Source organism: Oncorhynchus clarkii, chromosome 7, assembly GCF_045791955.1.
Source record: "Oncorhynchus clarkii lewisi isolate Uvic-CL-2024 chromosome 7, UVic_Ocla_1.0, whole genome shotgun sequence".
Taxonomy (NCBI): Eukaryota; Metazoa; Chordata; class Actinopteri; order Salmoniformes; family Salmonidae; genus Oncorhynchus; species Oncorhynchus clarkii.
The window spans coordinates 25247078-25269563 of NC_092153.1; the positions used below are offsets into that span (position 1 = coordinate 25247078).

Genomic DNA, 22486 nt, shown 5'->3' on the forward strand with positions numbered 1-22486 from the left:
AGAGTACGTTCAGTAAGTAAAGACCATCATGCTTCTAGGGAAAGAGGATCATTTTGTACATGTATTTACCTGCACGTTAGACCAATTCCAATCCCATTGTTTAGGGGGTCCGGTAAATTTAAAAAGACATTCTACTCCCAAATTAATAAACAAATATAATTTCCACCTTCAGAAATTAGCCCAATAACATATTGGTAAAAAAAATAACGTACAAATTATTATGTTCAAATTTGAGCCATTAGCCATAAGCATTATCACCTGTACCCCAAATGATGCAGCATCGTGGCAGTAAATATAGGCCGACGCATGGGGTTGGTCCATCTGCATTTACCCCATTGGACACAACATCCTGATTGTTATTATGATTGCTTGTCAGAATACATGTCTCCTCCCACTTACAACTTCAACGTGCCTTGGGAAGACGATCTCTCTCTCATAGGACACACAACAACAAGTCAACTAGGTAAATAGGTCAACTCTTCTACTAGTAGGTTGTCTGGTTTTGTTTTCATAACATTACATGGCAAAAAAAAATAGCAGCACTGGAAAGTTAAATCCCGAGTGATCAAGTTGAGTCTTAATGACTTTCCCAGCAGTTGCAGTGAGCAACGCACCACAGTTCTAGTTGAGCGCCGCGGTGGTGGTGGGCGGAACATTATCGACTATTTCATTCCCTTCGCCTGGACATCAGTGTCAGCAACAATCACGCATGTCAGTTCAGTACACAAAGCGTAACAGAAAAAATGACTTGTTTGAGAATACATTTATTACGGCATTTATTTTGTAGAACAGACATTCTTCTCTGTATTAAGCTGATCTCCAAACCAGCCCCCCCCCCCCCCCCTCCCCGAGATTTTTATTTATCTACACAGATCGCAAAAACGACCTCTCCAGAATCCATATGATGGATATCCGTCTCAGTGACTGAGAACTTTAACCCTTGGGACACAAAGACAGAAACATACAGTCACTCTCTCTCCCCCTTCACTAGCTCTCTGAGACAGAGTTGTTGAGTGGACAAGGTCAAGGTGAATTAACTGCCATTTACATGGTCCAGCTGCGCTTATGCAAGCGTGTGAAACCTGCCCTGTCAGGTTGTGTAAGTACGGCGCTGGAGCGTGGTGGAGCGGAGAGGTGTGTGACGCTAGGTTTAGCTGCTTGCCTTTCGAACATGATTGGCTTCATGCCACAGGGCAGGCTGTCCTTAGACCTAAAGTGTGTCCCAAATGGCACATTCTATAGTGCACTACTTTTGACCAGAGCCCTATGACTTTGTTCAAAAGTAGTGTACTATAGAGGGAATGTGGTATCATTTGGGAAGCATTCCAAGACTGTATACACACACACCCTCTTTATCGGGTACACACACACCAGGCTGCCATTAGACCCTAGTAGACAAGTGGGGAAGGATTCCCACAGAGAACCTGCATAGATTTACCAACACACCACTGAGCAAGGGAATGGAGCTAATGACTAGATCTGGCTGACCACAAATTTACACACGTACACACTTAAATGTGCATCAAAAGATTACGGATGATCCTGAACGAATCGTGAATAATGATGAGTGAGAAAGTTAGAGGCACAAATATGCCCCCAATAGATGTTAACCTCTCACCATTACCAGAACCAGGGGAGGTTAACCTCTCACCATTACCAGGGGAGGTTCAACTTTTTTTGCGGGTATGACCTTGGTTCCTCTGCAACTTTCTCACTCATTATTCACAATTAATTCATGATCATCCGTAATCATGGTAGCATCCACATTAATGTGGAAGTGTTAAAAAAAGTGACTCCAAAATGACCATTTCAAATACCAAACTTACGACTACATTAATACCCAGAGGTGAACTTAAATAAATACTTAAATAGTTTAAAACGTTTACAGGCTTTGCAAGAATAATGATTCCCCTAATAATCCTGTTTACATGGACACATCTGAAATCAGGCTACTGATGGGACGTAAATAAATGCAGAAAATCAACCAAAATCTAAATTTGACCACAGCGACAATGTTATTTTTGCGAAGCCTATTCGGAGTTTGGACATAGTCGGAAGATTACATACACCTCAGCCAAATACATTTAAACTCAGTTTTTCACAATTCCTGACATTTAATCCTAGTAAAAGGTCCCTGTCTTAGGTCAGTTTGGATCAACACTTTATTTTAAGAATGTGAAATGTCCGAATAATCGTAGAGAGAATGATTTATTTCAACTTTTATTTCTTTCATCACATTCCCAGTGGTTCAGAAGTTTACATACATTCAATTGGTATTTGGTAGCATTGCCTTTAAATTGTTAAACATGGGTCAAAAGTTTCGGGTAGCCTTCCAAAAGCTTCCCACAATAAGTTTGGGGAATTTAGGCCCATTCCTCCTGACAGAGCTGGTGTAACTGAGTCCGGTTTCTAGGCCTCCTTGCTCACACACACTTTTTCAGTTCTGCCCACACATTTTCTATGGGATTGAGGTCAGACCTTAGTGATGGCCACTCCAATACCTTGACTTACTTGTCCTGAAGCCATTTTGCAACTTTGGAAGTATGCTTAGGGTCATTGTCCATTTGGAAACCCATGTAAGACCAAGCTTGAACTTCCTGACTGATGTCATGAGATGTTGCTTCAATATATCCACATAATTTGACTCTCTCATGATGCTATCTATTTTGTGAAGTGCACCAGTCCCTCCTGCAGCAAAGCACCCCCACAACATGATGCTGCCACCCCCGTGCTTCACGGTTGGGATGGTGTTCTTTGGCTTGCAAGCCTCCCCCTTTTTCCTCCAAACATAACGATGGTCATTATGGCCAAACAGTTCTATTTTTGTTTCCATCAGACCAGAGGACATTTCTCCAAAAAGTACGGTCTTTGTCTCCATGTGCAGTTGCAAACCGTAGTGTCTGGCTTTTTTATGGCTGTTTTGGAGCAGTGGCTTCTTCCTTGCTGAGTGGTATAACGGCTGCGTGGTCCCATGGTGTTTATACTTGCGTACTATCGTTTGAACAGATCATCGTGGTACCTTCAGGCGTTTGGAAATTGCTCCCAAGGATGAACCAAACTTGTGGAGGTCTACAATTTTTTTTCTGAAGTCTTGGCTGATTTCTTTTGATTTTCCCATGATGTCAAGCAGAGGCACGGAGTTTAAAGGTAGGCCTTGAAATACATCCAGATGTACACCTCCAATTGACTCAAATTATGTCAATTAGCCTATCAGAAGCTTCTAAATCCATGACATAATTTTCTGGAATTTTCCAAGCTGTTTAAAGGCACAGTCAACTTAGTGTATGTAAACTTCTGACCCACTGGAATTGTGATACAGTGAATTATTAGTGAAATAATCTGTCTGTAAACAATTGTTGGAAAAATGACTTGTGTCATGCACAAAGTAGATGTCTTAACCGACTTTCCAAAACTATAGTTTGTTAACAAGATATTGTGGAGTGGTTGAAAAACGAGTTTTAATGACTCCGACCTAAGTGTATGTAAACTTCCGACTTATTTTAACTCTCGTCATTCGCACATAAGAGCGAGGCTTGCGCTACCGTTGCCGGCACACGCGTAGATCAAATACACAGCTGGAACGCTGATTAAGCTGTTGACATGTCCTAATCATTTGAAAGCTAGCTCAGACAACAAGGTGTTTTAATCAGTGTATGCTTTCTTTGATTTATTTTTTGACCTTTCAAGTGTAGCAGAGTAAAGTGTTTAAATGACTTACCATACTCAGCCTACAGCCATAATCAGTTTAATATCAAATGACTGGTGTGATGGAAACGTACTCATTGTCTTATAGGCCCATGTGGGCTGGGCATCCTGAAGATGGATGCCACTATAATACAAATGAATCCAATCAAATCACGCAAACGCAAACACTCTCCCTCTCTCGCGCACACGCGCACACACACGCGCACACACACACACACACCAGGGATGACCTGCTGGCTGGCTGCCTGTCCTGCACTGTGCTCATTAGGGCAGTGTAATTAGTTGTGTGGCTCTGGGGGGGTCTGCTACGAACACAGGAGAACTGACTGTCACTCATACACACAGACAGGAGAGAGGGAGGGAAGGAAGGGGGAGAAAGAGGGAGAGAGAGGAGGAGAACAGAAGCCTGATTACAGTGGTTATGCATCAAAGAAAAAGTCAGAGGGAGGGAGGGAGGGAGGAGCATTAGGCAAGTCAGCAAAAGAGGAATAAAAGGATGAAAGGGAGGACGAGGGAAAATTAGACGTAAGCAAATCAACCTGAATGAGCAAGGTAATCAACTGTCTATCGTATAAGCCTTGGTCAACAACATAGGACCATGTGTTAGTGGAGAGCAGAAAGAACATGGCGCACACAGTGGCACACACACACAGTGGCACACACACACACAGTGGCACACACACACACAGTGGCACACACACACACAGTGGCACACACACACACAGTGGCACACACACACAGTGGAACACACACACAGTGGAACACACACAGTGGAACACACACACACACAGTGGCACACACACACAGTGGCACACACACACAGTGGCACACACACACTAGAGAAACACAGATGCACACACTCGCCCTCTCCCCAGCATCCACTTCAGATCCATTTGCTGTTTCCTGAGGGCTACATTAATAGACAAACAAATGAGCTTGAAGGTAGGTCTGCCAAGGAGGAACAACGGAGGAAAGAAGGGTGTGTGTGTTTGTGTGCTCGCGTTAGTGACAGAGAGCAAAAGAGAGAGAGAGAAAGCATGCATGTGTGCGCACGTGATTTGTCAGCAACTGTGCATTTAGACAACTAAATTAAAAGATAGGTAGGTGAATATTTATAATTTTAAGGTACTGTACATGCACTAGTATGAATGCATGTTTGCATGCATACAATTTAGGTAAGGCTGTGTGAATGTGTGTTCACCTGAATGTATAGTGGACATAATTGGTGTGAATGTCATTTGATAGAGGTTGTGCACAGTACAATCCAGTACCGTATGTATGCAGTTTGGTTGTGTGTGTGTGTGTGTGTGTGTGTGTGTGTGTGTGTGTGTGTGTGTGTGTGTGTGACCCTTGCGGAGGTTAAAAAGGACAGTGTGACAGAGACAGAGGAGTCCTCTCCTCAAATGATGCCAGCCATGCAGGTAATAAACCTGACCCTTTCCACCCAGATACAACAGATAGTCAATTCTAACGTATCCCCGGACTTCCCACAGTGACTGTCTTCTGTTCTGTCCTTTCTCAGAACAACAACCCTTCACTAGTCATTATACTGCACACACTAATTACTACCATAATGATCCTCATACATTAGTCTTGTCCCTGAGCTCTACACACACGCATGCGCGCACACACACAAACACACGCGCACACACACACGCACACACACACACACTGCGCAAACGCACACACGCACATGTGAAAACACACACACACATACAAACTGCGGTTTCCTCTGATCTCATCCACGGGACTTCTATCTCCATCAAAGGCCATGCTCTCGCAGTATCGGGCCGTGTTGTCCTTGTTCACCTCTGGTTGAAAGCCCCAGCTCATTGCTTTGGAGAGAAACTGGTGAACGAGGGACTCAAACTCATCACTGTCATTTATTCTACTTCCCCCTCTTCCTGCCTTTCTCCTCTGTCCTTTTTGTTTATGGGGAAGTTCATAGATAGAGTACACCTGCATCCCTGGGTCAGGAACACACACACACACACAAAAACCTTCTCTGCAACACATTTACATTCATAAAATCAAACGCTGGCACAAACAAGCTCATCAGAGGAAGCCAGAGCTTGTTAGCGCCAGGCTATAATACATGCATGCTTACGTTCCTCTCCCTTTTTAGCATCCCGTGAATACACAAACAAACACATCCATTCCTCTGAGGTGGTGGAGGGAGGCAAAGCGTGAGAGAGAGAGGGGGGGGGGGATGAAAAGAGCGAGAGGAGAAAGAGATGGAACACCCACTCTTTACTGAGTAGTCATAGATCAACTTTGGTCTGATGAATCTCCTTACTAACAAACTTGCTTTCCTTTTCTCTTGTCGCCATGTCAACGGCAAATTATTGGTGCTAAACGAAGCCAATTGCTGGTGTAGAACGCGTTTTCACTGCTAGTAAGCTAGGTGAGTTCTCTCCATTTACAAAGTAAAGCTCTTTAAACTCTGTACGCATCGAATCCATTCTTAAATTATAAGGAAAATACTGCAGCACACGGTCAATATATTGGTCACGCTTTGTTGTATATCAGTTTAGGTTGTGCATCCTGGCTCCTGGGACTGTGACAACTACAGGGAGTGAAGACACACACACACACAGGGTGTCACATTACCATTGATAGACTGGGATATTATGGTCATGGGCGGCACTGACAGACAGCCGAGGTTGCCATGGAGAGAGACCCCCCCTCCCTCCCTCTCCAGCCAGGTCTCTACAAATTCAGCTTGCAGAGTGAGAAGTCTCTAGTCGGCTACTGGGCAGGAGTCAAAGGTATGGTGGACTAAAAACTCTCTCTCACTGGCACTCTCACACACACACGTGCACACACAAAGCAGTTTAATCTAGTCACTGCAGGAGAACAAAGAACGGAGGCATTTGTAATCCCTCTCAATATCGTCAGTCCAGCCCAGTCAAGCCCAGAGAGAGCGAGATGCACACACATAGGAGACACAAGTAGTTGCAGATATGCAAACACATAAACATGCTTATGAAACAAACAAACCTTGTAAACATATCAAGCCACGCACACATGTGAATATGTAGGTGTGCGTGTACACACACACACACACACACACACACACACACACACACACACCTACCTGAGTGTGACCCGGCTCATCTTGGCTGTAGTGGGGATGTCAAGCCTCAATCGGTCTTTGGGTTCTCTTCTGTTGGTCAGTGCATGGCTGGCATCCTGTGTATACACACAAATGCGGACACACACACACACACACACACACACACACACACACACAGTTAGCCAAGTCTACTGTTGGTATCTCAGTCACTCGCTCTCCATTAGTCCACTAACAGGGAGAACAATCAAGTAATGAATCAAACAAGATGTTCAGTTGATATCAACCACCTAGTCAAGGACCTTTAAGACAAGACAATGGCCAGAAGGACCCGGGTTCCAACCTCCTCCGTGAGTGTCCCTCTCTCCTCCGTCAACTATCGGTTCTTCTTTCTGATTTGCTCTCCTACCGTATCTCCCAGGAGAGAGAGGCTATTTTTAAGTCACGCATGCTAGCGCCACAACAACAGCCTCGGGGTGAAATGTAAAGGAAAGAGGAGAATAATAAATAAAAACGGGGCAATCAGACTGTTGACGGATGATAAAAAAAGGGAATGGGGAAAAAAAGGCCAATACAAAAGGAGGGTCCCAATTACATCCTTCTGCCTTGTCACTTTCATTGTGTCACCCCCCTCCTCCATTGTCTCAACCCCCTCGTAATGACACATACAGGGGAGCCTCCCACTTACCTCACCCCTCCCCCGATCCCTACGCCCTTGGCCAGCCAGGACCCTCGGTCCAACCCCCGCTTCTCCTCCCCTTAAACACACACATCTCCATACCACCACGACGCACATGATGCTCCGTGCACAGATAGACAAATGGTGACCCAGTTATTAGGCCGCTAAGCGGTTATCCACAATGGGCCACATGTTACCATGTCTCCATTGTTATTGTGCATCGCCCCTCTATTCCTCTATCTCATCCATTAAGAGCTCTGCTATATTCACACGGCCCAGGGGGAAATGGACAGAGAAACAGAGAAAGAAGGGGACAGGGCGAGTGAGAGAGGAGGAGGGGGAGAGAGAGGACGACAGGCTAAGATTGGGTTTAAACCTTTACACTCGTGGGAATTGGTCTATATGTAAAGGGGTAAATTAAAATGTTTCTTACAGAAGAAATGTGTATAAGCATGGTAGCAATTGAAAGGGGACGTGTTGGAGAATATGGGAAAATTATTAGACCAAAGTCGAGGACACAACAGTTCACCGGACAAGCCTGAAACCAAACATTACACTGTTGGTTTTGTGCATTTTACATTGTGTACCTTTGATAACAAGATGTGAAAATACTCTGGATACATTCAGTAACATCATAAGAAGTGGCCACACACACACACACACACACACCTCCTAAGTTATTTCAATGCACTTTTATGACTCAAAGAACAGTCAACAATACATATTATTTATTATATTTGTAGCTCTCCTCGCTGTGCCGTTGAGGAACTAGAGCAAGTACACTTGTAGTTGTTTTGTTTGGAACAGAAATCCAGCATCCTCGCCATAACACAATTTATTTTTGTTGTTTCCACAATCCAAAAACAGCCCATTTTAAAATCACTATCGGGGTCAGGTGGGCATCATTTGAAAGCTTGTTCTATTGCCAACATGCTACGTTTAAAAAAAACTACTTTCACAAGGCAATTCAGAGAAACAGATCGTTATTTGAGCGCTTTCAGGTGAGTGTTCCACAGCGAATTTTCACAACAATAGACTTAACACCGGTTCATTCTGTTCAGAGCAAACCAGGGTATGACGGCATGTCATCTTCTAACTGTACATCAAACATTGTGATCATAAACGTTGACACATGAGTTTTCTGAAACGGCAATGTGAAATGCACATTTGGACTGTTTGGCTTGCTTGTATGACATCAAAGCGGTATATTTATTATAATTCTCAAGGTCTCATCTTTCCAAACACATCGAGTTCTCTTCAATTACAGCATTGCCCTCACTCAGACAACAAAACATTAGCAAAAGTTGCCCAATTAGCGGGAAGGATGTGGGCAACTTTTTGTTGCTGCGGTACTCAAATTCAGAACCATTGACCAAAATATCCAACTGCGTTATTAATTATCTCCCATGATTAGTATCTAATACATTCTAATGAAAACGCACTGAGGCTTGAATTTAATAAGGTAAAAAATAGAATAGTATGCTGCTGTGTTTTTTTATTTTCATGTGACTGTTTTTTTCCCCTCAGGAGGCATTAAGTATTCTGTGGTCAAATACATGCCAACGTACATGACAAATGAGGTGTGTGTGTGTGTGTGTGTGGTTGTTGTCATGCGCATGAGAAATGAGGTGTGAGTGTGTTCTCTCTGGGAACGCTACTGTGATCTGCTACCAGTCAGATGTGGTGAGAAATGATGTGTGTGGGGCTGGGTGTACTTTCCTGTGACCCTTGACCCCTGTCATATCCATCACAGACTTGCCCCTTACTCACAGCTGAAGCATTACCCCTCTAGGGAAGGGGTCAGGACACACACACACACACACACACACACACTCACACACAAAAACTGACGTGACCTCCTCTGTACAGTTCTCACTCAACATTACAGGGTATGAGCAGTAAAATTGACGCCATTTAAATCTTTCACTACATTCACGCTCTTCGCTCCCCTTCTTTACATGCAGGGTAAAACATGTCAGCTTTAGTGTTTGGAGGTGAAATATGGCTTTACGTCCCAATACAGTGCTTATAGAAAGTCTACAACCTCCTGGAACTTTTTTCACATTTTGCTGCCTTAAAATGTAATCTAAAAAGGGATTCAATGACATTGTTTTCCTACAGATCTATACAACTTACTCCACATTTTCAAAGTGAAAGAAAGTTGTAGAAAATGTTGTGTGACCAAACTGCACATTTCAGAGTGGCCTTTTATCGTGGCCAGCACAAGATGTGCCGGTGTAATGTTCATGCTGTTTAATCAGCTTCTTGATATGCCACACCTGTCAGGTGGATGGATTATCTCGGCAAAGAAGAAACGCTCACTAACAGGGATGTAAACAAATGTCTGCACAAAATTAGAGAGAAATAAGCTTTTTGTGCGTATGGAAGATTTCTGGGATCTTTAATTTCAGTTCATGAAACATGTTGTGTTTATATTTTTGTTCAGTGTACATTTCTTTTGACAAAATTTCTCCATTACATTTAGTTGGGAATCAGTGATGGACTGCAATATTCAAACCTTGACTAGACCACTAAGGAACACTCAACACCTCTTGGAAAGACAACCTGGTGTGTCTTTGGCATAAACATCTGGGCTCCTGAGTGGCGCAATGGTCTAAGACACTGCAGTACCTGGTTCGAATCCAGGCTGCATCACATCCGGCCGTGATTGGGAGTCCCATAGGGCGGGGCACAATTGGCCCAGCCTCATCCGGGTAGGCCATCATTGCAAATAAGAATTTGTTCTTAACCTACTTTCCTAGTTAAATAAAAGGTAAAAAATAAAATAAAATACATCTGTGTAATTGTCTCGCTGAAAAATAAAACTAACCCAGGGTTGGGTTTTCCTCATTTTTTTTTATACCTAAGCTTTGCTCCTTTTAGATTTAGATGGATCCTGACAAACTCCCAGTCCCTGCTGATGACAAGCATACTGATAACATGATGCTGCCACCACAATATTTGAAAATAACACTGTCGTGTGACTTTGTCATACAGGCCAGTAAAATGGAATGAATGCAATGTTTTTGATCCCTTTGTGTTTTCAAGTATTGTGGTGGTGGCATCATGTTATGTGTATAATTGTCGGCAGGGACTGGGGAGTTTGTTAAGATCAAAATAAATACAAAAGGATCAAAGACCAGATGAAACGTTTATTTTTTTTTTACAATTATACACATTTTATATGCAAAAGACACACCAGAATGGCCTTCCAATAGGTGCTGAGTGTTCCTGAGTGGTCTAGACTCAGTCCTGACTTAAATCTGCTTAAAAATCAGAGACATGAATTGAATATTGCTGTCCATTAATGATTCCCAATCAAATTGAATAAGATTGAGCAATTTTGACAAAAACAATGGATATATGTTGCCCTAAGAGTAAAGTTGGTAGTGTCTTATTCCAAATGATTCACAGCTGAAATGGCTGCAACAAAGGTGCTTCGACCTTCGTAATAACTCGGGGGGGGGGGGGGGGGGGGGGGTTCTAACAGCTGCACCATGGAGAGCATCCTGACCGGTTGCATCACCGCCTGGTATGGCAACTGCTCGCCATCTAACCGTAAGGCGCTACAGAGGGAAGTGAGTACGGCCCAGTACATCACTGGGGCCAAGCTTCCTTCCATCCAGAACCTATATACTCGGTGGTGTCAGAGGAAAGCCCAGAAAATTGTCAGAGACTCCAGTCACCCATGTTATAGACTGTTTTCTCTGCTACCACACGGCAAGTGGTGCCGGAGCGCCAAGTCTAGGACCAAAAGGCTCCTAAACAGCTTCTACCCCCAAGTCATTAGACTGCTGAACAATTCATAAAAATCGCACACTCCGCACACTTTGATACCGCAATCTGTGCATCGTCCCAGAACGTCACCGTGGCAGACACATCTACTGTATTACGGGACGAACTGGGATGTTTATCGCTGCACTGACCTTAATTACACAATCTTACTTTCACCATCCCCTCTTCAGAAAGAGAGGAGGGAAGGGAAGGGAAGGGAAGGGAAGGGAGGGGAAGGGAGGGGAAGGGAAGGGAAGGGAAGGGAGTGCATACTCCTCGCTTCCTCAAAACCCATTTGAGGAGAAGGTCAGATGGGAGGGACCTCTGGATTTCACATCCAATGAGTTTTGAGAAGGAGATGAGGAGAGATGACGTGAGGAGTATGCAATAGAGATCTTCCCAAGGAAAGAGAGTGAAGGAGAAGACGGGCGGGAGGGAAGGAAGGAGAGAGGGAGAGAGATCAGAGAAAGAGAGGGATCAAAAGGAGGGAAGCCAAGGATGCAGTAGATGAGTATGGATGAGATGGTAGTGCATCGATCCTTGGGAAAAAAAAGAGTCCGTCCCAAATGGCACCCTATTCCCTACATAGCGCACTACTTTTGACAAGGTCCCCCATAGGGCTCTGGCCAGAAGATGTGCACCATAGGAAATATGGTGCCATTTGGACTGCAGCCTCAATCTGGTTTAGGAGCATGACAGTAAGGGAGGTAGGGTTTCCACCAGATACAAGCTATTCCAACTGGTAAGGACGACAGCCGTGGTGTAGCCTATGGGCGATACGGATATCACTTTTATTGATATCTACATACTGTACCACATTGGTGTGAATCACACAGCTGCTCTCTATTAGCTATTTGCGCTTTACAGATCTTGATTGCTGTGGATGGCTGTTCACAAATGTTTGTGTATTTTAACCCAATCATGGTTGAATTTAAAAGTTTAAGCTGCCTATCAATCGCTGTTTTTGCGACCAGTGGACAGCCAGTGAAAAATGTGCTATTGTAACAGCTGCATGGTGCGGATCCCAGCTGATGGAATACATGTCAGAGGGAGTTCCTCCCTTCTAAACTATCAAGTTGGTTGTTGATCATTGCTAGACAACCATTTAGGCCTTGCCATAGAATTTCATGCCAATTTAAGTCAAAACTGTAACTTGGCCACTTAGGAACATTTAATGTATTATTGGTAAGTAACTTAAGGGTACATTTGGCATTGTGTTTCAGGTTGTCCTGCTGAAAGGTGATTTTGTCTCCCAGTCTCTGTTGGAAAGTAGACTGAACCAGTTTTTCCTCTACGATTGTGCCTGTGCTTAGCTCTATTCCCTAGATGTTTTTTGTAAAAGAAACTCCCTAGTCCTTGCTGACGACAAGCATACCCATACCATGATGCAGCCATTCATTTATTCGCCACATTTTACTTTAGTGCCATATTGCTAACAGGATACATGTTTTGGAATATTTGTATTTTGTACAGGCTTCCATCTTTTCAATCATTTAGGATTTACTCCACAATACTAACCTATCACAGCCATTAAAAACTCTTAAAAAGTCACCATTGACATGCATAATGGTAAAATCCCTGAGTGGTTTACTTCCTGAGTTAGGAAGGTCACCTGTATCTTTTGGTGTATTGATACACCATCCAAAGTGTAATTAATAACTTCACCATGCTCAAAGGGATATCGAATGTCTACTTTTTTTTTTACCCATCTACCAATAGGTGCCCTTCTTTGTGAGGCATTGGAAAACCTCCCTGGTATTTGTGGTTGAATCTGTGTTTGAAATTCACTGCTCGACTGAGGGACCTTACATATAATTGGATGTGTGGGGTACAGAGATGGGGTAGTCAAATCTAAAATCATGTTAAAACACTATTATTGCACACAGTGAGGCCATGCAACTCACTATGTGACTTGTTAAGCAAATCTTAACTTCTGCATTTATTTAGGCTTGTCATAACAAAAGGGGTTGGATACTTATTTTTTATTAATTAGTAAACATTTCCACGTCTAAAACATAATTCCACGTTCACATGATGAGATATTGTGTGTAGACCAGTGACACAAAACGTCAATTTAATCCATTTTAAATTCAGGCTGTAACAAAGCATGTGGGAAAAGTCAAGGGGTCTGAATACTTTCTCAAGGCACTGTAAGTCCTTTTGGGGTTATTGTAGATCAAGGGGTATTAAATGAATTGTAATGACTGGAATTCTGATAGAATTAGGTTTTTAATGTAAAGATATAGTTTAATCATATTATTATCTATAGTTAAAAGCAATGGGTTAGAAGAAGCCAACATAACCAACCCATAACGTAAAATGCAACATCAATTTATGACCAGCTATCTAACTCTAAACATTGATTTATCTTGCAATAGATATTGTTTAATTGGTAATATTCAATTTTGTCTTATTCTAATGCTTCTTAAGGGGAGAAGTAATCTACAAGTAACTGAAAACAGTAATATCCCGTTACTGAGATTGGGTAATCCAAAAATTACAGTACCGATTACAATTTTGGATGGGTAACTAGTAACTGTAACTGATTACATTTAGAAAGTAACCTACCCAACCCTGCACACATGAGCCAAAACACTCTGGCCCCACTCAAACGGTCTCTCCAAAACCACCGTCGAAAAGAAAAGACAGTGGAGGGCTTCCTTAACGGTTCCCTATTTTCAAGAGGAGAGAGTTCTTGAAACACTGAACCCTTTCAAACTCCTGCCTCTGGGTCTGTATTTGGGGGGAGGGGGAGGGGGGGCAGTCCCTCTCTCCCATCCATCAGAAAGAGAGAGTGACTCAAATATTATGCAAAAACCCCATCCCATCATGCAGGAGCCAGGAGAAGGACAGACAAATAAAATGTGATTTGAGAGAGTGACTCAAATATTATGCAAAGTGTTCTCTTGTTCACATCCCTTCACTGATTTGAAAGGAAATGACTGGTATAAGAAAGCCCATGCCTCCACCAGTCCAATGCTGTTATTACTATTGGTATGCAACATATAGGTTTTACAGGACAGAGGTCAGTTACACATGTACCTTCATTTACACCAATGTAAAATGTGGGGGGAAAAAAACATTGGGAAGCACTGTCTCAGAGGAAAATGGGCAGAAATAAATAAAATCACACAAGCCACGTCCCATGATCACACAGAGACATATTATATGAGTGTGCTGTGAGACCCAAGACAAAAATAACTCTGTGGTTGGAGGGGGGGACTTGGTGGTGAGGTCTCACAGAGGGCCGCAGGTGCTGCTAGCCTTGAGGATTAAAAACAACCTCAGAGAGAGGAAATTACTGAGACCACAGGGCTGCTCGGAGGAAAGGAGGTCGGAAGGGAGAAAAGGATGGGCAGAATGAGCTAGAGGGCGCAAGGAGGAGGGAGAGGGTGTGCTAGAGAAGGAGAGACAAAAAGGAGGGAGGGAGAAGGGGGGGGGGGGGCATGGAGGAGTTACAGGTAGCAATAGCCTGCAGACTAGGAGGAGAGGATAGGAATACAATAGGTGATACAGGGAGCGTTCCCAAACAGGGGAAGAGAGGGTGACGGGTAAAGACAATGGAGACACAGACGTTTCAAGCCAGACAGATCATACTTCCATGCCCCGGTCAAGGACTGTTTGGGAGGCTGAGGGAACAATTGTTTGTGTGTGTGTGTATGTGTGTGTGTGTGTGTGTGCGTGCGTGCGTGTACATACGCGCTCGGCAGAGCCTCTTATAAGGAGTGACTGTAGGAGTCTGCTTTCTGAAGAGGGGACAGGTGTGAGGTAAAGATAGGAGGTATAGGGGTAAGAGTAAAACTGCATGTCCTCCAACGCAGGGACAGGGCAACATAGTGATTTGTCTGGGTTACAGGACGTCAGTTGTCAGGTGGTGGAAACATAGTCAAGACTCAAACCGAGAGAATAAATAAACTAACCTCTAGACCAGGAGTGTTCAAATCCACTGTGGCAGGAAGATAAAGAAATCTACCAGCCACTCAGATTTTTTACCAGCCAAACTACTGTTTTTGGCATAATTACAACAACAAAAAAAGATGAGAATGCTTACCAATTTTTTAAAACAAGAAGTGGAACTAGTTCAAAATGTGGTATATTGCTCAATTGAATTTAATATTCTTATAACCGGAGTCTTTTAACCAAAATATCACAGAGGAAAAAATGTTCAGCTGACCCTTTAAGGTTACTTTGGTAAGAGGGCCACTCATCACTTGTGCCTGTGAGAATCTCACTAGTAGAGGCTGACCATGTCTCTTTTTGCGAGCAGTGGAAGCAAAATCAAAACATTAGAAAAACAACCATGTGAACAAAACAAAAGTAAATTGCCAAGAAACGCGAGGACAAAGTCTCACTTTAGAGTAAATTAGACCAGCCTGTGCGCATTGCTTCGAAAACCAACTTTCAGCACTTCACTCACAGGCAGTATTGCTTTGCGAGGTGGGATAGCTATAACGGCAGGAGTCAGATTTCTTTGTGCATTACTAGATATTAAACAAAACGGTAGAAATTAATTCATACATTTAATTCTAGGCCCTGCAGGAGGTCCAAATTACTGCTGGTTTCGGTTGTACCTGATAATTAATTGCACCCACCTGGTTTCCCAGGTCTAAATCAGTCCCCAACCAGTCCCTGATTAGTCAGTGGAACTGTCTTTGAGGTACAGATTTGAATATGTGGCCACTAGACTCCAACCACATCTCTGGACACAAACAGACTCATGGACTTTTTTGTTTGTTTGTCTTTGTGTTACATTTTCTAGGCTTGCTGTATTTCACTCAGCTGAGCACAGGTTGTACTTTAAGACGAAGTCTTTCTCACCGTTTCGGCTGGTCTGGCATTGAGGTCATCAGGGGGAGGCGTCACAATTTCCAGTGGCGGAGCCAGGGCAGAGTCACTGCTGCTCCTCACCAGTAGAGGGGTGTCTGGAAAAGACAGACAGAGAGGAGGTGAATGTTTCCCATCAATGCAAATGTGAGCCTCATGCAGTAGTACACGGATTGTGTTTGTGTAAACCGATCTAAGTTAGGCACTGTTTTCCCAATTAAAGCTCCAACAACACAAATCCCCTGTAAATCTGCCCAAGATTTCAAATCGTCCAGATACCTGGTGACTGTTTGAAATCGTAGCGTGAGTTTTCAAAGAGTCCTAGAGGAGCATTTGTGGTGTCCGAGTAGCTTTTTGACAAGAGGATGAAATAAGTACTGGAGGGACAGAGGGCAGGAGGGAGGGAGGGAGAGCCCCCCACCCCTCCTTAAATGGAAAGTACATCCCACCCATGCCTTGCAATCTAGCCCACTCCCCCTTACGCAATCAAGACAATTACACCACATGAAACGGCTTGGGGTACCAGAGAGGTACACTGACCTACAGGGGAGGAATAACGTTTTGACTATTTTTAAAAGCGGCATCATAGCCAGACCTCAAATAGGCCCGGGCCGAGACTGTACAGGCAAACTCCCAAATGACACCCTATTCCCTATATAGTACACTACTATACAGGGCACAGGGTGGGCCCTGGTCATAAGTAGTGCCCTACATAGGGAATAGGGTGCCATCATGTGAAATCACATCTAAGAGCTTGTAGGGGCAGCTGAGCTTTTTATACAACTGTAACCTAGAGAGGGTTGGTTCGAAAACAGTTCATGGGAGAAGTGTTACGGCACTGTATCGGCCAGTCCCACTTGGCTCCTTAGACCTTGCTTCGACGTTTGGGCCATGATGGAAGCTCCGTCCTGGTGGTAGCGGCTGTCCTCTACAGAGGATGTCTGACCACCCGGGCTGCTGACCACGCTGACCCACCCAGGCTGCTGACCACATCAGGAAAGCAAGTCACGCTAAACCATACTGGCTGTCTGACAGAGGGCAGACAACCTCAGACCAGACCTACCAGGAGGTGCTCTCTACTCGAGTAAACACACACACACACACACACACTCACAGAAGTAAAGGAATCCAGAAATACATCCACCTCAACGACCACTTTCCAAACCCCTACAGTGCCATGCTCCTATAATAGGTCTACCATCTGGAAGCCCATTTTTCCAAGGATGTACATAGAAACAGACACCTTAGAATAGTGTCCCCAATGTTTAACCCAACACTGCTGCTGTTATGGGATGATGTGTTGTCTGTCTGTGGTAAAGCTCTGTGTTTAATCCTCTCTATGTCACTTGGATCTGTGTCCCATTTGTCTCACTGTCACAGCCTTTTTGTCTGTTACTCTGTACATGTGTGTGTGTGTGTGTGTGTGTGTGTGTGTGTCTTTCTCTCTCTCTCAATTACTCTAGGTTCCATGACTGATGCTTAAATTAACTAAACATTATATATTGTTTTTAAATACTTCAGAATGTCTCAAAGTGTCTCATGACATCTAGACGCTGAGACCAAGCAACAACTCTAGGTACACCCCAAACCCAGATTTCCATTTGTACACTTAGGGTAGATTTAAAAAGGGTTCTGTATATAGAAGCAGTATCCTAGTAAAACCTTAATGGATGGGCTGTACAACCAATATTGGCCCAGTGTCTCTTACTGGTGGACCTACCTGTATGACCTACCTGCATGACATCTCAATATGATTTAAACACAAACTAAAACACATCTGAATTAACACACACACACACACACACACACACACCTGGATATTTTTTATTAGTATTTAATTTAACCAGGCAAGTCAGTTAAGAACAAATTCTTATTACAATAACAGCCTATCCCGGCCAAACGCTAACCCGGACATCACTGGGCCAATTGTGCGCACCCCCTATGGGACTCCCAATCACGGCCGGTTGCGATACAGCCTAGAATCGAACCAGGGTCTGTAGTGACGCCTCTAGCACGGAGATGCCGTGCCGTAGAATAGTACACAAAACAGAACGGAACATCCAGGTTAAGGTTCAGAGGCCCAAGCTCGCGAACAAGAATGTTCCAAGTACAGACAGAAGGGGGAATCAGATCGCTAGGAGTCATACTTTTGATTTATATTTTCATTTGTTGCACTACTAGCACTGCCTGTTGATGTTAAGGTGCTAGCTATAATATCTGGATGATATTAACATATTCGGTTTTTATTTTACTTCATCTGGGCGCTTACGTCACCTACTAACACCCTGGTACTACCCGTAGCTCCCGTTCTCCTCAGTCCGTGAAAACACACAGAGAAATGTATGTGTCGCTGATTACTCCTGTGTCGAAGTCCATCATGTTAAATTAAGCACACAAATGCATGGAGATGTGAGAGAGGATATGCATTTTACTTTCCTTCATGCTCCTCTATAAAAACAACTTGTCAGATGGTGCATTGAAGAATGTGTTCCTGTCCTGACTTTTCATAATACCATTGCAGGTATGGTGATATTGTCTAAGAATGACTGTTATAGTCTTTGTATTCAAATTTGCTCATTATTTTATTCTATACATTATTGCTTTAGCTATAAATGTGATTGTGTGGGTCCGTGAAAACAGAAAGAACAACTTGTCGGATGGTGCATTGAATACTGATGTGTTCCTAAACTGACTTTTCATAATACCATTTGCAGATCGACATAAAATGCCAAAAAGACAGCCATGGTGTCGCTCTTCATTTCTTGGTTCTTCTGCGGTGCATATAAAAGACCGGTACAATGAGGCCAATGGTGATTTTAAAACAGTTAAGAGTTTAATGGTTGTGAGAGGAGAAAACAGAGGACGGATCAACAACATTTAGGTTAACATAATGGAGTAACTTCAATGGCAGATTGAAAAGAAGAGAGCCTGTTCAGAATACAAATATTCCAAACCATGCATCCTGTTTGTAACAAGGCACTTAAGTAATACTGGGGGAAAAGGGTTGTTTGTGGCAAATCCAACACAACACTTCACTGAGTACCACTCCTCATATTTTCAAGCATGTGGTGGCTGCATCATGTTATGGGTTTGGTTGTCATCGGCAAGGGCTGGGTTTTTTTTTTTGGGGGGGGGGGGTAAAAAGAAGTGGAATACTGGGAGATTAATTCTAATTTCAGCAGGACATTAACCTAATACACAAGGCCAAAACTGGAGTTGCTTACCAAGACGACATTGAATGTTCATGAGTGGCCGAGTTACAGTTGGACTCATATTGGCTTGAAAATCTATGGCAAGACTTGAAAATGGCTGTCTGGCAAAGATCAACAATCAACTTGACAGAGTTTGATGAACATTAAAAAGAATAATGGGTAAATATTGTACAATCCAGGCAAAGCTCTTAAGAGACTTATCCATAAAGACAAACAGCTGAGATCGTCGCCAAAGGCGCTTCTACAAAGTATTGACTCAGGGGTGTGAATACTTATGTAAACGGAGTTATTTCTGTATTTCATTTTCAATAAATTGGCAAAAAAACATGTTTTCACATGTCGTTATGGGGTATAACGTGTAGATGGTGAGTAAAAAAAAAAACACAGTTGAATTCTGAATTCAGGCTGTAACACAACAACATGTGAATTAAGTCCAGGGGTATGAATTCTTTCTGAAGGCACAGTATCATAATCGGCAAGTAAGCATCATGATAACATCGTATCAAGAGGTCCCTGGCAATTGCCAGACTTACCAAATACCAGCTCAGTCATGAAAAGTACCAATGCTTTGGTTATGTGAAGAGGCTGAGTACACATAATTAGGGCCGAGTTTTTCCTCACCTGACTTGACCAGGAAAAACTCTGATCACCAAGGTAGAGGTTAACTACAGATCAGTTAAATGTCTCTCTTCAATGCTCCCACTTTAAGAGGCAAATCCTAAACACACACTTTTAAGTAGAATTCTCAGAGGTCCCGGCCCACACAGATAAACGTCTTCGACCTCTGACCCTAGGCGCAGACGTGCATGGGAGATCATGGCCCAGAAGAGGAGGGCAGTAGATTGTTCAGTCTTCTCTGTCTTTGTCACAATGTTTAGTTTAATGATAATCCATTGAGGAGTATGTATCCTAAATGGACAGCTAATTCAGTTTGCAATCTGTAACAGAAAAATTATATCGGAAATAAAACTCGCTCTTCAAAATGGCTAAACTAGGGGACAGCCACAAATGAAATAACCATTCCCATTTGGCTGCATGCAGTCCTGTGTGTGTGTGTGCCCAGAGTGATCTTGTCTCGTCAGATCAATAGAATCCTCCTGCCCATGGTGCTCGTGGGACGCAGTGATAAGGACCGTCTTCCCCTCTCGCCGACAGGAGTATGTGTGTGTGTGTCAACGGGAGTGCGCAGACAGCAGTGTGTGCTCAGTGCAGTACAGCGATCGATGCAGGTCTAATCATCCAACTGGGGCTCTGGTGGGGCTCAATCACACTGTTAAAACAAGTTCCAATCCTGTCCTCTACCTGCTCGACACCGCTATAGCACATCCACACACAGCTGTCAAATTGTACCATTAAAAACAACACCCAGTGTAATGACTAGGGGCGGGCGGATTTCCTCACCACAGAGCCTAGCGAAGGAACCACTGCTGTCTGCCGCTATCTTGCTTTCCAATCAAGGTACATGAATTGAGGAGCAAACTGAAGTGAAAAACGTACTCACGACAGGAAAAAACTATGACCAGATAAAAAAACTCCACTCAGGCACATAAGTAGGACATCATGACCGATCATAACACAAGACCATGGACACTGAACAAAAACATAAACGCAACATGTAAAGTGTTGGTCCCATGTTTCATGAGCTGAAACAATAGACCCCAGAAATGTTTCCATACGCACAAAAAGCTTATTTCTCTCAAAATCTGGGCACAAATGTGTTTACATCGCTGTTAGTGATCATTTCTCCATTGCCAAGACAATCCCATCCACCTGACAGGTGTGGCATATCAAGAAGCTGATTAAACAGCATGATCATTACACAGGGGCACCTTGAACTGGGGGACAATGAAAGGCCACTCTAAAATGTGCAGTTTTGTCACACAGCACAATGCCACAGATGTCTCATGTTTTGAGGGAGCGTGACGCCGGGAGGGCTGTCGTTCTACAGGCTCCTAATCAACTGTGCTATTTTATTCTTTTTTTGTTGTTGCATTGTTTGTAACTCACTTTGTACATAATGTTGATGCTACCGACTCTACCGAAAAGTATCTGGACACCAGAACAGCGATTACTCAACTCGAACTGGACGGTTTTTCTTTAAATGAATGAATTCGACGCAAAAGACATATTGCTTTATCAAGACAAGGCCCAAACCCGTCATCAGCGTGAAGAAAAGACAGAGAAAAAGGGGGAAGAATAACCTCTGAGTCACTGGCCAACGTGCAATCATTGGAAAACAAACTGGATAATCTACAATCAAGACTATCCTACCAACGGGACATTGTAAAATGTAATATCTTGTGTTTCACCGAGACTTGGCTAAACGACTGTCTGGTAAGACGAGGGGCGTGTGTCTATTTGTCAATAACTGCAGGTGCGCAATGTATAATAATAAAGAAGTCTCAAGTTATTGCTCACCTGAGGTAGAATAACTCATGATAAGCTGTAGATCACAATATCTACCAAGAGAGTTCTTATCTATATCATTTGTAGCTGTCTATTTACCACCACAAACCGATGCCGGCACTAAGACCGCACTCAACGACCTGCACAAGGCCGTAAGCAAACAAGTAAATGCTCACCCAGAAGCGTCCGGGGACTTTAATGCAGGCAAACTTAAAACCGTTTTACCTTATTTCTACCAGCATGTCACATATGCAACCAGAGGTAAAAAAATAAAAAATTACAAATAAAAACTATAGACCACCTTTACTCCACACACAGAGAAATATAAAGCTCTCCCCCACCATCCATTTGACAAATATGACCATAATTCTATCCTCCTGATTCCTGCTTACAAGCAAGAATTAAAGCAGGAAGTACCAGTGACTCACTCAATACGAAAGTGGTCAGATGACGTGGATGCTATGCTACAGGACTGTTTTGCTAGCACAGACTGGAATATGTTCCGGGATTCATCCAATGGCAGGAGTATAGTATACCACCTCAGTCATCGGCAACATTAACCGTGTGTAAATTTCCCAAAAAAGAAGCCATGGATTACAAGCAACATCCGCACAGAGCTAAAGGCTAGAGCTGCCGCTTTTAATCCAGACACTTATAAGAACACCATCAAACAGGAAAAGCATCAATACAGGACTAAGATTGAATCCTACTACACCGGCTCTGACACTCATCGGATGTGGTAGGGCTTGAAAACTATTACGGACTACAAAGGGAATCCCAGTTGCGAGCTGCCCAGTGACACGAGCCTAGAAG

General features: G+C 43.3%; 1 protein-coding gene across 1 annotated transcript in view; it reads right to left on the bottom strand.

Annotated features, from left to right (window-relative positions):
* LOC139413113 (partitioning defective 3 homolog B-like) overlaps positions 1-22486 on the bottom strand; it is a 166093-nt gene that overhangs the window by 95071 nt on the left and 48536 nt on the right. The window contains exons 4-5 of the mRNA XM_071160175.1: positions 16050-16153; positions 6803-6897 (exon numbers count right to left, since the gene is read on the bottom strand). Of these exons, the coding sequence (XP_071016276.1) occupies positions 6803-6897; positions 16050-16153 (199 nt within the window). The remainder of the gene's footprint in view (positions 1-6802; positions 6898-16049; positions 16154-22486) is intronic.